The 17,428-nt window shown below is 34.7% G+C and overlaps 1 protein-coding gene across 2 annotated transcripts in view; it reads left to right on the top strand.

Moving 5' to 3' along the window:
• The window catches only part of GLRB (glycine receptor beta), a 130,987-nt gene extending 124,171 nt beyond the window's left edge, over positions 1–6,816 (top strand). For both annotated transcript variants that reach the window (XM_062199449.1, XM_062199450.1), the window contains one exon: positions 1,587–6,816. In XM_062199449.1, coding sequence (XP_062055433.1) covers positions 1,587–1,883 — 297 coding nt within the window. In that variant the 3' untranslated portion in view covers positions 1,884–6,816. The remainder of the gene's footprint in view (positions 1–1,586) is intronic.
• The last annotated feature ends 10,612 nt before the right edge of the window (positions 6,817–17,428 follow it).

The following is a 17,428-nucleotide window of genomic DNA, read 5'->3' as shown; positions in this document are numbered from 1 at the left end:
TGGAACTATGTAATGTTTGGACTATTTCATAAAGAACATCCTCTAAATAAGTGAATACATTGGTGATTCACACTGTTTTTAAGTATGAAGTTTTCATGTGGATGAACTTCCAGCTTTTCAATCCTCATTCCTCATTATCATCATATTTTTATACTTTTTATAGTTTTATAAACATCTTTAAAAATTATTTCCTAATAGGATTGCACTAGATATATAGTATATCTTTATATTTGTAGCATGAAGCATATAATTATAAAACCAATACTTGTATATTGGCTTTAGAAATATAGTGCCAATATTTGTTCATAATTAGAAAGAAATGGAAATAATGCAAGTGTGTAATTACAGAAGAGTGTACAGATGCATTTTAAATTGCTATTTCACTCAGTGTATCGGGTATTTTTGCTATCCACCTCTGAGTATTCTGTAGCTCTTGCCAAGGAAATATCTAACAATGTTTGTTCAAATATAAGAATCTCCTGGTATCAAAATCCTGCTGGGGAATAATCTGTTTTATTTGTTACATTAGGCATAATATTGCATTCTTTTTACCCAGCAGTACTCTAGTCAATATTAACAATCTACAGAACTAATCAATGCATATGTTATATTTAAAAAGCAAAAAAATAAATATAGTAACAGTATACAACAAAGGCATTTCCTTCCACAGTAAAAACTTGGTAGATTTCAATATTGAAGATTCCAAAGGTGAATTACAAAATTTGGCTGTAAAAACTATGGGGAAATTGGGCAATGGATTCAAGAGCTCACCTCCCTATGGCCCCCTTTACTATCAGTGCTACCCCAAGGCCCTGGGAGTTACACTACACCACTAATCTTTCTCAGAGCACTGCTGGTTGCTAAAGATAATTCAATGTGAGCTAATTATTTTGTGTATGAAGGGAAATTGATTCAAATTTAGTGATTCAGAAATGAATTGAATAATCTGAGCAGGGTATGAACTAGCTGAAGTAAATATGATGTCTTTGTATTCTCTGAGTGCAGTTGGATAATTCAACTTTAGCCCAGAAGTTGGGAACACCTCTACACTGGTAAACTTGTGGTTTTGATTGTGCTTATCTTTATTTCTTATTGATAGATGTGGTTGAATGACACAGTTTGTATCATTAGGTGGATAAATGCCTCAGTCATTTGCAAACCACTTTATTTGGAAACAGAATCTGTAGGAAAGTCAAAGCACAGAGCTATCAGAAGATTTCTGCATTCTGTACTTGTTAGTAATGTTGTCTGTGTCTGGTTAAATACAGGAGCAAGGATGAACATTTACTTATTGATCTTTCAATGGATATCTCTTACACATCTGGTAGCCTGATTTCTTGGCATAAAATAATCAACCAAAAACTTCTTCCATGACAAAGGCTTTGTTATTTAGGCAGCCTTTTAGAGCCATAAATGTTTAGGCAATCTGACAAAAATCTGATCAGCTATTATCTCTGTTAGTTCTTTGTGATATAAACAAATGGCCTCTTGTGGAAACTACTGGGTTTTAAAATAATCTTTTGAGGAGATGTAATTTATAAGTGGAAAAATTCTAAATGCATTTTATCTTTCATTTTTATTCTCAGGTTGGCGAGACCAGATGCAAAAAGGTTTGTACTTCAAAGTCTGATCTGAGATCTAATGACTTCAGCATTGTTGGAAGTTTACCAAGAGATTTTGAATTATCCAATTATGACTGCTATGGAAAACCCATTGAAGTCAACAATGGACTTGGAAAATCTCAGGCAAAGAACACCAAGAAGCCTCCCCCTGCCAAGCCTGTGATTCCCACAGCAGCAAAGCGAATCGACCTCTATGCCAGAGCCTTGTTCCCCTTCTGCTTCTTGTTCTTCAATGTTATATATTGGTCTATATATTTATGATAAATCCATTTGTATGAGATAGAATCTCACATCATTGTGACCTGCCTCATTCATAAATGCCAATCAGTGAAAACATCTGCATTTTCATAGCAATATATTGCATTTTGGATGCCATTTGATTGTAATATCCACGTGGCATCTTAACTGAATGGCAGCATGATCTTGTAATGTCTGTGCTCTAATAAAAATGTATATATGTATAGCAAATAGATTGCTTTAGGAATAAAGAAGAATAAACATACTGCATAATATAAATCCAAACAGTTCTCTTCAGTTCGTGTAAACTGCAATACTCCAGATAATCCTAATAATGAAACAGTGTGCACGCTCAAGCCTGCTATGGTCGCCATTCTCCTGTATGTAGTATTTCAGATGTCCTTCCTTGTAACTTTCAGAGAGCTCTCTTATTCCTGTATAGTTTTAGATGGTAGTATCACAGATTAAGTAAAGTTGTGTGACATTTTGTTTAAGCTTTGTAAGTAAGAATATATCAGTTACAATCATGTGGGCTCTATGAAGAAATAAAGTTCAAAAAAGTATTAATTTGTAAAATCAGCTCATTTTAAAGTGTGCCTGTGTTGTCAAAATACCAGTTAATAAAAAAAGTAAGAATTTTTTAAACAAAGGGAAATCTGTAGTTAGAAAAATGCTTAGTGAGCTCTGGCTTCTGATAAAAATAAATAAAGGATAGGTCCGTAATTAAATATTTAGGATAGAAGAAATTAATTTAATCCATGTTAAAACCTAAATATATTTTCATGGATATCATTTGTTGGTACAGAGTAAACAAAATATTGTGCCTTAAAAAGTTATACAGATTTTAGATGAATGCAGTAACAGATATATGATTTCACTTCATTTTTAAGAAGCCAAAAGGAAATACCCTATTACTAGATGTAACTTGAATTGGGAAAATGATTCATAATCATTCAAGAATATTAACTTTTTACTTGTTAAAATGCTTACCTATTCAAGTAAAATTAAAAATATTTTCTGAACTAATTATTTATTTTAATATTTGGGGATATATTACAAAATATTTAATGATTACACAAAAAATCAGTATATGTTAGACTTCACCTTTATTTGTATTTTCCTTCTTCTAAAAGCCTAGGCAACTGAGATGTACTTACTTTGATCTTGTCCCAAACTGAAATTAGGCACTGAGTCTCATTTTATGGGGCCCTCCTTTTCTAATACCACATTCAAAGCACTATTCTTTATTTCAGCCATGGCTGAAGTTAGAACTATTAGTAACTGTCTTGGCATAAAATAAGACCAAAGAACCATATTTACATTATTTGAAGAGTTTTGTTACATCTAAGAGTTTACATGGCCAATTCAATGGTTATAAAAATATTATTTATGCAAATTTCTATACTTAATTCAATGCTGTTCAGTTTATTGAAGTCTTTAATTTTTAGAAGTTTCTTACTGACCACAAACATTTTAAAATGGATTGTAATCCAATTCTTTGTAGTTCTTCAGCTCCCTCTAGTTGCAAAAGCATAACCAACTGAATAATTTTAAAATGCCACAAAATAATCTTATTGATGGACTTCGATACTTGACTAAGATGTATGGCAATGACAATTTAATAATACAACAGGGATAAGGAAAGTATTTGTCTGGAAATAGGACTTAAGTCACTTAAAATAGTTTTCTTCTTGTTTCTTATATCTTTTTCCTTGATTTTTGCAAATTTCATTCACAACAGGGAGTTGGATCTAGACAGAGAGGTTTAATGGAAACCATCCCATGTTGTAAATAAGTCTCATTATATAGAAATTTATAAGATAATATAGCCTCAAGATGACTTTTAATACCCAGGTAAATATGAATAACAGTGAGGATTAACTATAGATACATAGCATCAAATGGAACATTAGGCAGTGATCATAACAAGGAAGTACAATTAATGCCCACTGATGCTTTGTAATTCTATTCTTATAGGTTCATTCTCTTAACTCCAAGGCAATTCTAGTGTTTGTACTTCAAATATCTATCTCCAGGAAATTTGTGATGTATCTGCCTGGCAGGAGTGCTAATACCTCAAATTCAGTTTCTTCAAAATAAAAATTATCATCTTCTCACAATTCAGTAGGTTTTCTTATTTCTATTTCTGTTAAAGACATCATTAATCCATTTACGTTTACTAAATCTTCCTTCCTTTCCCACACAATGTAAGAACTCTAGATTCTCATTCCCACACTGACCATCTCCTGTTTCAGCTCATACTAGCTACTAAGACTACTTTCCCAGTCTACAATCTCGATCCAATAGAACTCAATTTAATTTTTAACTGATTTTGTGATGTTTATATTAATTGCACATTCATTATGTTGGTGTATTAAATGGTGTTTTTAGTGTATCTTCATTTAAAGTTGCTGCAGTAGATTTTTGACTGTTCTCCTTGTTCTCCACAGATCCCTATTGTTTTTGTGTCTATACAGAGTTATTCTAGAAATTTCCAAATCCTATATAATTTTTTTTTTGACAGGCAGAGTGAACAGTGAGAGAGAGAGAGAGAGAGAAAGGTCTTCCTTTGCCATTGGTTCATCCTGCAATGGCCACCACGGCCATTGGATCTGAAGCCAGGAGCCAGGTACTTCTCCTGGTCTCCCATGCGGGTGCAGGACCCAAGCACTTGGGCCATCCTCCACTGCCTTCCCGGGCCACAGCAGAGAACTGGCCTGGAAGAGAGGCAACCAGGACAGAATCCGGCGCCCCAACCAGGACTAGAACCCGGTGTGCTGGTGCCACAAGCGGAGGATTAGCTTAGTGAGCCGTGATGCTGGCCTAAATCCTATATAATTTAAACATAAAAGAAAACATAATGAGATTGAACATAAATAGGATTTTACTTCATATATAGTATGACAGTTTCTTTTGTGTTTTTATTTAGTATGTCTTCGCAGTTTTTCCAGATGAGGACGTATTAGCTATTTATAAATCTAACTTATGCTCCCTGCTTCCTACCTTACTTTCTTAATGTAACTTCTATTCATGTGGAAATTTAAGTTGCTGCTTTTCCTAATATAAAGAATCATTATAATAAATAGCTTTGTGCACACATGCAAGAGTACTTCAAAAATGCACAAAAATGAGTTAAAAATCTTTAGGTATGGACATCGTGGTGCAGTGTGTTACGCCACCATATGGGATGACCACACCCCCGTCAGATTGCCTGGGATCAGTCCACCTCCACTTTTTTTTTTTTTTTTTTTTTGACAGGCAGAGTGGACAGTGAGAGACAGAGAAAGGTCTTCCTTTGCCATTGGTTCACCCTCCAATGGCTGCCGCGGCCGGCGCATCTCGCTGATCCAAAGCCAGGAGCCAGGTGCTTCTCCTGGTGTCCCATGCAGGTGCAGGGCCCAAGGACTTGGGCCATCCTCCACTGCACTCCCAGGCCACAGCAGAGAGCTGGCCTGGAAGAGGGGCACCCGGGACAGAATCCAGCGCTCCGACCGGGACTAGAACCTGGTGTGCCAGCGCCGCTAGGCGGAGGATTAGCCTGTTGAGCCACGGCACCGGCCCACCTCCACTTCTGATCCTGCTTCCTGTTAATGTGACTGGGAGATAGCAGTATGTGGCCCAAGTACTTGGCTTCCTGCCACCTTTGTGAGAGACCTGCCTGGGTGGAATTCCTGGCTCTTGGCTTCTGCCTAACCCAGTCGTGGCATGAACCAGCAGATGGAAGATGTCTCTCTGGCTCGCTCTCTCTTTCTCTGTCTCTATCACTCAGCCTTTTAAATAAATAAATTAAAACTTTTTAAAAAATTATCAAAAACATTTTTGCAAAAATTTTGATACCCATGCATTTTTTATCATATATACATTTTTATGAACTTTTGAAGACCTGCAGTATACATGAATATCATATTTGCACTAAAATGGATAATTTCATGTTCCATGAACATTTTGAAATACTCTCATATTTCCATGAGGCAGATAACAGAAGTGGAGTTGCAAAAAATTGAAATTTCAAATTTTAGTAGGTTTTCTCAAAAGTTCCCTTCCAAAAGCTGGTAATGAGGGTTTTTTATATAGCCCAAGCTTTTTATTATAGCCCAAGCTTTCATAGTAGTCATCTCTTAGTCTATTTTATGTTGTGGGCATATTTCTTTTTAAAAAAAAGAAAAGAAAACCTCTTTTGACACTGTTTCAGACTTTCAATAAAGTTGAAAAAATATCACAAAGAATTCTTGTGTAGCCTTCATCCGAATTCCCCAAATGTCAGTATTTTTTCTATTGTTTTATTGCCCCCCTGCTTTGTAGGCATGAGACATTTTCTTCCAAAGTGTTTAACATCACAGACATGATGTCCCTTAACTTATACAGGCTAAAGTGTGTGTTTATTTTAGAGAACTGTGTCTGGGGCAGGGGTATAGCAAAGCAGTAAAGTACTTTGTTTTTTACTTTGTAAAAAAGTCACAATGTTAAGATGTCTGTGTCCCAGATCAGTGCCCCAGCTTCCTAAAGCAGACCCTGGGAGGCAGGATCCTGCCACACGTGTGAAGTTCCAGATTACATTGCTAGCTCCTGACTTCAGCCTGGCCTGGCCCAGCCATTGTGGGCAGCGAAGAATGAACCAGAGGATGGTTGCACTTTCTGTCTGTTTATCTCTCTGACTTTCAAATAATAATAATAGTAAAAAAATCCTTAAGGGAGGACATTTTTCTTTGTAACCATAGTAGTATAATGCATTACTATAAAACAAAACTGATAAAAAATGCTATCATTTAAGAGCCTAATTCAAATTTGCCTGTTCCATTTGTTTTTTGTTTTGTTTTTGTATTGATTACTCAGGATGCAGTCCAGGATCATGTTTTATTTGTCATTAATTTCTGAAAAATAAAGCAATGATTGTGGCATTGTCCTGTTCAGATATATGCAGTGTCTTGTGTTTTCCAATGAGCTAAATAAAAAATCTGCTTCCATATAAAATTATCTCTATTAATTATTCAGCTCGCCATTTCTCATGCTATTACTCCACTCACACCTTAAAATACATCAAACCTGACTTTGACCATTTTATATCACATTTAGAAGTATTAAATTCTAACATTTTCCCTTTAAATAAGGGAATAATTTATATTTTGTTGTTTCTTATAAGTGGATCAATCTTGGATGTCAAATTTTCTCAAATACTCTAAATTAATATATGTAAAGATTCAGAATTAATCTCTAAGCATAATGAAAGTAAAACATTTTTCCTTGTGCAATATTTACATTAAGCTGTAACCAATGCAACTGAATTTACCAGTAGTACTGAAAAATTTAATCTAAATAAATAGTTGGGTATAAAATTTTAAAGCACCAGGCCTAAATTAAGAATAGTTTGAAACCTATTTTTATAGCCTTTAGTCAATGTTTTCTTAATAGAATATTATTATATTATTTTAGAACTAGTAGGTATATTTAAATTATATTTAATGTTAATTGCATATGTTTATGCAATATATCTCCTTTTAAATGATTCTAGTCTTAAACTTTAAGAAGTTGGAATCTTTCAAAGCATCAGCCACATCATTGAAGTAAGAATATGAGATTTTCATTTGATGTTAATAGAAGACACACGTTTGGTTATACTGTGTTTACATATATTTGTAAATTTATAATGATATTTTATACATTAATACATTTTACATTCTATACATATATTGTATGACTCTGTGTGTATATTACAATATTATATCCTTAGTCAACAAGAACAATAAAAAAAGTTATGAGTTCCATTGCAGTTTAACTTTCTTTACCTCAAACATTAAGAAAAATTTTACCCCCCTAAGTATTTTAAAATGTCTCAAATCTCACATGTCACACCAAAACAGTTCTTCCTAAACCTTCTCAGAGTGGATTATGAAAAAAAATGGTGATTTAGTGTTTATTGAATGCTTAGATATGTTAAAACTATGTATAAAATAAAAACTGGAAAGGTGAATAAAACATAGCCTCCACCCTCAGATGATATAAACTCAATAGTGTAAAGAGGAAAGATGCTACATATACAAATTACTAAAAGGCAAAGCATAAGATGGAACAAAGTCATTTGTCCAAATGAAAAAGACCTGTTTGGAAGAATGTTAGAATTACTTTAATATGATGAAATAAAGGCCATTTTATGGTAGAATTACAAAATTCTTGGAATTTTGAAACCAAAAGTTTACTAAAAGTAAGAAAAATTATGAGAGGCAAAAGGCAGAAGCATTGCAATAAAATAAAATCTTAACATGCTCTTTGAACTTTATTTCTAGTTAACGTCGTTGAGGAAATAAAGAGCATTAAAGCTGATTTTCCTTAGCCGGTGATGTAACGCATTTTAGCTAATGTTTGCTTCTTAACCAAAACCCACATCTGATCTTGATCGTAGAACCTGAAACAATTTCCAATAAAGCCCGATCTGCAGCCTGGGGCAGTTGCAGTTCAATTAAAGTCATTGACAGGCAGGCAAAAGGAGGGCAAAACCTCCCAGGGTTTAGCAAGAATTTCAGTCAAACTACAGGTTCTTTACCAATTATCTCGCCAAACAGATTTTATTAGCCAATTAGCATTGCTTCCCCTTTTCCCATGGATGGCGCATAACAAATTGTGAAATAGTAAGCAAGATCAACACACAAATGATTTTAGCCTTTGAAAAGCCCAGTTCAATGGACTGTGTGTTCCCCCGGAGACGTTCCTTTAAGTGTTAGAGTTGGAAATGTATTGGGAGGAAAACGGTATTTAATAGTAGTAAGCACCTTTCTACTTTTCTTTGAAGACTACAGCCTCACACTCTCCTGCTCTTGGCATTCTCCTTGGTACATGAATCTGCTAGCTTTAATAACAAACCCCAGCACTTGGCCTGGGCCTAATTCAGGATCTGCAGATTTGTCAGCTACAAAGATGATCTTTAACTTATTAACTGAGAGAATATTATATGGAGCTCATTAAGAAGGAATACCTAATAAATTCTGCCTTGAACTATTATAGAGTCTCTTTCTAAACACAGCTGCACTTTTCTGGTTCATTCATTGGTATGGTCAAAAGCTCTTTCATTCAAAAATCCTTAGTTTCCTAGCAGGCCACCGGCATCATTAGATGCTTTCAAATTTTTAGATGAGTTAATATAAATGTTCAGATAAAGAATATAGGTGAAACATGTACCATAGCAGAATAAACTAAAGGTCTGAAGTAACTCAAAAGCCAGTATCACATTTAAATAGAAGGCAGGACAATGACCTTCGACTTTGAAATACTGGTACTTTGGTTCTAGTTCTAGGTTTCCATTTACAACCTTGCAAACCTTGTTAAAGCATTTTCTTGTTTTCAGTTACCCTATGTTTAAAATGGGAACAAACACTAATTAAGAATCCTCAATGACAATATAGAAGTCTTTCTTTTATGATAGTTAGAATCAAGAAATTGCAAACAGTTTACTCATTGTGTAAATTTTGGCCAATTGTTTAACATCAATGAGCCTCAGTTTCCTTACTTCTGAAATATAGGTAGCAATTACAACTTCATGACTGTGAGGATGCTTTGCAAACATATTTCTAAAAACATTTTTAGGGGCAGGTGGTTAAGATATTGGTAGTATGGATACCTACATTCTACATTGGAACTCATGAGTTCATGTCCCAACTCCACTTCAGATCAAGCCTCTTGCTAATACACATCCTGGGAGGCAGCAGGTACTTGTCACTTCTGTCCCCACCGGAGGCCTGCATTGAATTTTGGGCTCTTGATTTTGGGCTAGCCCAGCCAGGACTATTGCATGCATTTGGTGGGGATGAACCAAAAGAGGAAAGATCTATCTCTGTCTCTCCTCTCTTTTCCTCTCCTGCCTCTTGCCCCATCGCTTTGCCTTTCAAATGAATAAAGTAAAAAAAAAAACTTTAAAAATTATCTACATATTTAAGAGTAATATTTTACATATTTGCATCCTGTAAAGAAAAAAATTCAAATAACTTAAAATACTTGTGAATCTTTGAAAGAAAGAATAAGGAGAACTATTTCCTGAATATGCAAAATATGCTATACAAATTGAGCTCACTTTCTTATAATTTCATGCATGCACAATACTAATAAAAGATAATTAATGCACATGATGACTATCCTGGACAACTCTATGATTTTAAATTTAATTCTGAAGTAGAGGGCATATTAAATTATGTTCAGAACTTTGGTGTTAATGTATTTAATTATATTCTCATCCTTTGAAATTTGATAATATAACTACTAAATATAATAGTTGTTCTCAATTAATCAAAAACCTAGTTAACCCAATTCTGTAAAAATTTATTATATTCAGAACTCCTACTTAAAATGTATGAGGCCACTTCTAACTAATAAACTAATAGTTAACTATCCTTAGGGCAATATATTTTATATTTTAGAGACAATATTTATTGATTAACTAAAGATAAATACTTGACTGAAAATATTATAATTCTGGGCATTCTACTAAAGTAAAAAAATAAGAAACATTTACTTATTTGAAAGAGTGACAGAGAGGAAGTCACACACACACACACTCACACACACACACAGAAAGAGGGAGAGGGGAGAGAGAGAGAGAGAGAGAGTCTCCATCTGCTGGTTTACTCCCCAAATGGTCGTAACGGCCAGAACTGGGCCAGGCTGAAGCCAGGGAGATGGAACTCCATATGGGTCTCCCATATGGGTGGCAGGGACCCATGAACTTGATTCATCTTCTGCTGCCTTCCCAGGCTGGATCAGAAGTGGACCAGCCAGGACTCAAACAGGAACTTGGATATTGGATGCTGGTGGAATAGGCCCAACAATGCCTTCCCCACTAGATGAAATTTAATTACATCAGGGAGAGTTTGTCAGACTTTGCTTTAAATCTTTGCCACACACGTTTGATAATAATTTCATACTAATATAGTTTAATGATTTTGTAACTATTTTAAAATTTATGTGAAAGAAGTTGAACAGCTTTTCATTTAATTTATTGTTTATAGTCTGCCTATTTTCCTGCTTTACGTTGATCATTTTTTTATTTGTTGAGCTCTATGTAGTAGAGCCATTAAGCCTTTGACTTTAATGTAAATTAAAATATGTTAACTCAAAAATAATAAATAAAATATTAAGTTGGAAAACCTACATTCAAGATCTATCATTTTACTATTGGAAATGTCCTTGAAATTTGACTGAATATATATTAACCTCTTAAGGACTATAAAAGGTAAGCCCATGTGTAGGTTTTTAACATCTAGATAGAATATATATATATATATATAGAATATATATATATAATATATATATAGAATATATATATAGAATATATATATATATATATTCCTCCACTTTGTTTTGCATTCTATCTGCAAAGCAACAAGTTGAGATTAGGGTGATATAAATGAATACGCACGTGTTCACATATTTGTGTATTTTATATGTACTAGCGTATATACTTATGGATACATGTGTACACACAGAGTACAATAACAACTCGTTGGTATCGGGGTTGCAAGTTAAGACACTATATTTCTGCCCCTCTTGAAGTCCGGCAGGATAGCTATGTATGCAAGGAACAATTTCACATTAAGGTTACATTAGGAGCTCTTTGAGAGAATGCCTATTTAAGGATCAAATAAAATAAGTGTGTGCTAATTGATATGAACCAGATGGCCCATAGAGAAAATCTTTGTCTCAACAGATTGTTCCACTTATTTATTCGTGTGTTTGTTCACTTAAAAACACTTGCATTCTTGTTTCTACTCCAGGCTCATTCTTCCCCACCTCATAAATGGACTGCACCCTCCTCCCGGGCCCCCGTCATTCTAAACATCAGAAACAACTCCTGTTTACCCCTTCTCATCACCTCCTCCATTCTATATAGCCAGAAGAGCTCCCATTTCCCACATGCCAAATGATTCTGTGAGAAAACTTACCCATCTGCATCTCCACTTACCTTGTCCAGTTCTGTGGGCTTAACACAAAATACTGGCTAAATCGCAGTGCTTCACATAGGCTGTGTAGCTTCTGTCCTCCCGGGATGTGGGACCTCAAGAGTGTCCTATCTATTAGGGTGATCTATGTCAGTGTGTATACATGAGCTGTCATTTTGACTGTGGCCCCGAATCCCAACTTTCTCCATGTCCATAGGTCAATCCTCTGTTCTCTCCTTTCCGTATGCTTTCTCTGTACCCTCTGGAATGCTTGCATCATTAAAAAGCTTAACGACTCTAAGCTTTATGTATCCCATTCTTTCCTCTGCCTGGCCATTTTTTTTTAAATTTTTTTTTTTCTTATGGACTTCAGAATTTTCTGAGACTGGAAATACATGATAATATAATAGTAATTTCACTTAAAATTTCATAATTTTAAAAAGTTGTAGGCCGGCGCCGCGGCTCACTAGGCTAATCCTCCACCTTGCGGCGCCGGCACACCGGGTTCTAGTCCCGGTCGGGGCACCAATCCTGTCCCGGTTGCCCCTCTTCCAGGCCAGCTCTCTGCTGTGGCCAGGGAGTGCAGTGGAGGATGGCCCAAGTGCTTGGGCCCTGCACCCCATGGGAGACCAGGAGAAGCACCTGGCTCTTGCCATCGGATCAGCACTGTGCGCCGGCCGCAGCGCGCTACCGCGGCGGCCATTGGAGGGTGAACCAACGGCAAAAGGAAGACCTTTCTCTCTGTCTCTCTCACTGTCCACTCTGCCTGTCAAAAATTAAAAAAAAAAGTTGTAAACAGGAATTGTACATATTTATGATCTAGAGTGTGTTATTTCAATGCGTGTACACAATATGTACTGATCAAAACAGAGTAACCAACATTTTCCCTTTTCTAATTATTTTTAATGTATTTATTTGAAAGAGTTATACAGAGAGAGAAGGAGAGGCAGAGAGAGAGAGGTCTTCCATCTTCTGGTTCACTCCCCAATTGGCAGCAATGGCAGAGCTGTGCCCATCTGAAGCCAGGAGCTTCCTTTGAGTCTCCCAGGCAGGTGCAGGAGCCCAGGAACTTGGGCCATTATCCTTTCTCTCTCTCTGACTCTCCTTCTCTCTCTGTGTAACTCTGACTTTCAAATAAATAAATAAATCTTTAAAAAATTTATATCCTTCCACTTTTCCAAACTCTTTTGTGAGTTCCAATATTCTCTTAGTGGAGTCTTTCAGATCACCTAAATATACAATCATGTCATCTGCAAATAACAGTAGTCTGACTTCCTCCTTACCAATTTGTATCCCTTTGATTTCTTTTTCTTGCCTAATATCTCTGGCTATTACTTCTTTATCCCACAATGCAAAATACTTTCCTTTTGAAAATTACTTTTTCAATATTAAGCATAGCGTGTGTGTATGTGTGTGTGTGTGTGTGTGTGTGAACGACAGAGGGAGGATTCTGTGTTATGGCACAGCAGGTTAAGCTGCTGTCTGCAATGCAGGCATCCCATATGAGGTGCTGATTGGTTTCCTGACTACTCCACTTCCAATCCGCTTTCCTATCAATGTGCCTGGAAAAGCAGTGACAGATGGCCTAAGTACTTGTGCTCTGCCGCACACGTGGGAGACCCGGAACAAGCTCCTGGCTCCTAAGCTGCGAATTGGCCCAGCTTGTGCTGCCATTTGGGGAATGAATCAATGATGGAAGATCTCTTTCTGTCTCTCTCTCCCTGTAACTCACATAAATAAATAAATCTGTAAAAAAATAAAACAGAGATGAGCATGGAAAAAATTAAGAAAATGTTGAAAGAAAGGTACTAACTATCCATAATAACAGTGATAATTAAATAATTTCAACTTTTATACAATTTGTTTTACTTATATTTATTCATTTTTATCAATCAATAATGCATAGATACATTGCCTTATTTTTTTAAATTAGAAAATTAAAAATAAAATCTGAAATTATCACCATCACTAATTGTTTTACTTGATCTTCTGCAATTGGACCTAGAGGCATACATGATCAAAAGTTTAATTATATTTTTAAAAAGTAAATTTTTGAAAGAAAAATGCAAATATTGGTGTTTTAAAATGTACATAAATGATAAACTAGTTTTTTGAGAACTATTCACATTGATATCTCAATTATTCTACCATATAAATATATCACATTTTATTTAATTAAAAAATTTCTTTCACAAACTTTTCATTTCTAGCAAGGTATGAATATCTTTGTATATATCTACCATTATTTTTTAAAATTATTCATTTACTTGAAAGGCAGAGTTACAGAGAGAAAGAGGCAGAGATAGAGAGAGAGAGATCTTCCACCCGTTGGTTCAGCGCCAGCCCCTCTACTAGTATTTATGTGAGAATAATTCTGATTTGTAGAAAACTACAAGTAGACTTCGTTTGTTAAAAGATACAAATATTGGGGCTGGCATTGTTGCATATTGGGTTAAGCCACTGTCTTTTTGCCAGCATCCCATATGGGTGCCAGTTCAAGTCCCAGCTGCTTCACTTCTGATCCAGCTCCTTACTGATGGCCTAGGAAAAACAGTGGAACATGGCCCAGTTGGAAGAACTCATTGCTCTTCCCCTATTTAATCTAGTCAGAATACAACATTTGGAATTTTATCCAAGTAAAATGCTGAAAATACTCATTGTGTTAACTTGCAACTATCAGATGATGTGTTAGTCCATTTCCTGTTGCCATAAACATACCTGACCTAGGTACTTTATAGAAAAGAGATTTATTTAGCTCACAACTTTGAAGCTGCAAGACTAAGATTAGGCAGCACCAATAATTTGGCCTGTCATGAGGGCCTCATGGCATATGTCATTTCACTGGCAGGAGCAAGCACGGGAGAGACCACGTAGTAAGATGGGGAGCCAGCTTCAGGGACCATGCTTGCTCTCCTTTAATAATTCACTGTCTTGGAAACTATTTTGGATCCCTTAATAAATACGTTAATTCCTCCTGAGTTTAGTGCCCCAGTGACGTAATCATCTTCCAGTGGACCGTGCATTTTAAAGGTTCCACAACCTCTCAACATCTCCTTATTACTGGACAAAACTTCCAGCATGTGACTTATATCCAAACCACTGCAGATGATCATGGTATTTATCCCTTACTCTATTACATAGCTACTGTGTTCATAGATTTTCGAACTTGGCTTACTACTTTGTATTCCTGGGATAAACTGTATTTTTCTGTGATACACAATTATTTTTTGTTCTTCGAGTTGGTTTTGTGATTACATTTTTATTTATTAATATATAGAGAACAGATTTCATGAATTTCATAGATACGATTCCAAGAATACAATGATATTTTCCTCCTCCTCTTCTTCCCTCCCTCCTCCTTCCTTCCTTCCTTCCTTTCCTTTTTAAATTTTTTTTCATAAAAACATTCCTTCAATTTACTTTATAATCACAGGATGAACACTCCTCTAAATAAAGAGTTCTGCAAGTAAAGGGTGGATAGACTGCTGTTCTGCAGGCCATGCATAAGGGTAATGAACAACAATCATATCACAAGATGTCAGTTTAGCTTGATATGCATTAAGTTGTGGTTTTATCTTGTACTCTATACATTTAGCATCCTCCTTTAATATTAAGTACAGTGACTTGAGAGTCATGTAAAATGCCTGTCTGTGCCTAGAGGTGGACATTGCCACAACATATCATTTTCTCACATCATCTATGCTCTATGTACGCATCAGGTTACACTAGTCCTATAAAATGGCTTGGATAATTTCCTGCCTTTCTAAAACCTGGAAAGGTCATAAAAATCTGAAATTAAGGATCCTTTGACTTTTCTAGAAGTTCTACAAAACAACTTTGTCTTGAACAATTGAGTGTAGATTGGGGGCCATTTATGGTAGTGAGTTCATTAAAAAATCTATTCAGCCTTTTTTTTTTCCCCCTTGGGAAAATTTTCTATAAAGGATTGCCAACCATTTCATTTACATTTTTAATTTGTTAATTCAACATCACTAATGAAGTAATGTCATGAGATCTAAAATATATATTATGATGTTTTTCACTTGTGATCTGAATATTTACTCATATTTTTCTTAATGATTCTTGTGTAGGGTTTTGTATTTTATTGTTATTATCAGAAAATTATATTTTTATTAATGGATTCATACTTATTGTATGTGTGCACTGCACTGCATGCACTTTTGGCTTCATTATTGCATTTCTTCTGTTTTCTTTGGCTTGACATTATTGTTCTTTCCTTAACATTTTGACTCAAATGCTTAGTCCATGTTTCTTTCCAATCATTCTTATTTTCCAATAAATGCATTTAAAACTATGAATTCCCAATTAAGCACAGCTACATGCCACAAATTTGTATTTTTGTTGAGGTTTATTTATTAAAAAAAATAAATGCTTTGTAAGTCTATATTTATTCTGTAAGCTGAAATTATTCAGCAGTATAAATTTTAGTATGAAAATTCATGGAATATTCAGCAGTGATTTGGTTGGATATATCCACTTTTTGACTATCATCTTGTTATTGGTTTCTTATTTTACCTCCTCTAATTGGTGAATATAATCTGTAAGAAACATTCTTTACAACTTTATGAATTTTATTTTTTCTCACAGTTCTGATGGATTTGATTCTACTTTATGTAATCATGTATATTAATTGTGTGAATGTAAGTAAAAATTCTCTGGTGGATTACTGCATCTATTTGTATGAATTTGGCTAGTTAATCTAATTTAATGCATTTTCCTTTTGATTCAACATTTTATTTTAGTCCTAGTGGTAGTATCACATAACTTTCTCTTTACTGACAGCTTTGTCTTTTTGGTGATGTTTTGCATGAGGTACATTCTCTATGAACTGTGTATATTAATGTTGTATGTCTTATTTTAAAATTTAACTAGAAACTTCTGCTTAACAATAATAAATAATTAGGCAATTCAAAGAGAGCTACAGTATACAAAAGACTTGAACATTAACTTCTGTAAATGTCAAGTAAATTATCACTGTTTTGAAATGACTAAGAAAACATGATAACTAAATGCAATAGAATATCCTACATGGGAACCCACAGCATTAAAAAAGGACATTAATGACAAAGCTGGGGAAACAGGAATAAAGTCTATTATCCTGTTAGTAAAATTGTGCCAATGTTATTGGATTAGTTTTTTTTTAATGTTTATTTGTATTCATTTGATGAGGAGAGAGAGTTTTGGATTGCATGTATTTTTTTAACAATTTTAATTTTCCTAATCTATGAACATGGGATAACATTCCATTTATCTGTGTCTTCTTCAGTTTCTTTTATAAATGGTTAATAATATTCAGTGTACAGGTCTTTGCCTCCCCCCAGCTATATTTGTTACTGTTTTTCTTTCTTGAGGTTGTTTTCTTGATTTCTTTTTTGGACAATTTACTATTATTATATATAAATGCTGTAATTTTTATGTTATTTTATATCTGTAAATTTTCTGAACTATTAATACTTTTAACTGTTTTCTATATTTAAACCCATGGAATTCCTGAATATAATGGCAATTCAAAAAGTTGTAGATAATGGAATTAAAAGGTAACTTTATATTAGTAAAAAAATTGTAACATACCTGTATTTCACAGGTTCTTCATAAAAAGGTATGTTCTATGAATTTTTGAAGAGCCCC

The sequence above is a fragment of the Lepus europaeus genome, chromosome 8 (genome assembly GCF_033115175.1).
Source record: "Lepus europaeus isolate LE1 chromosome 8, mLepTim1.pri, whole genome shotgun sequence".
Classification (NCBI taxonomy): Eukaryota; Metazoa; Chordata; class Mammalia; order Lagomorpha; family Leporidae; genus Lepus; species Lepus europaeus.
The sequence above is the reverse complement of the archived record's forward strand: the minus strand, read 5'-3'. Positions and strand labels throughout refer to the sequence as shown.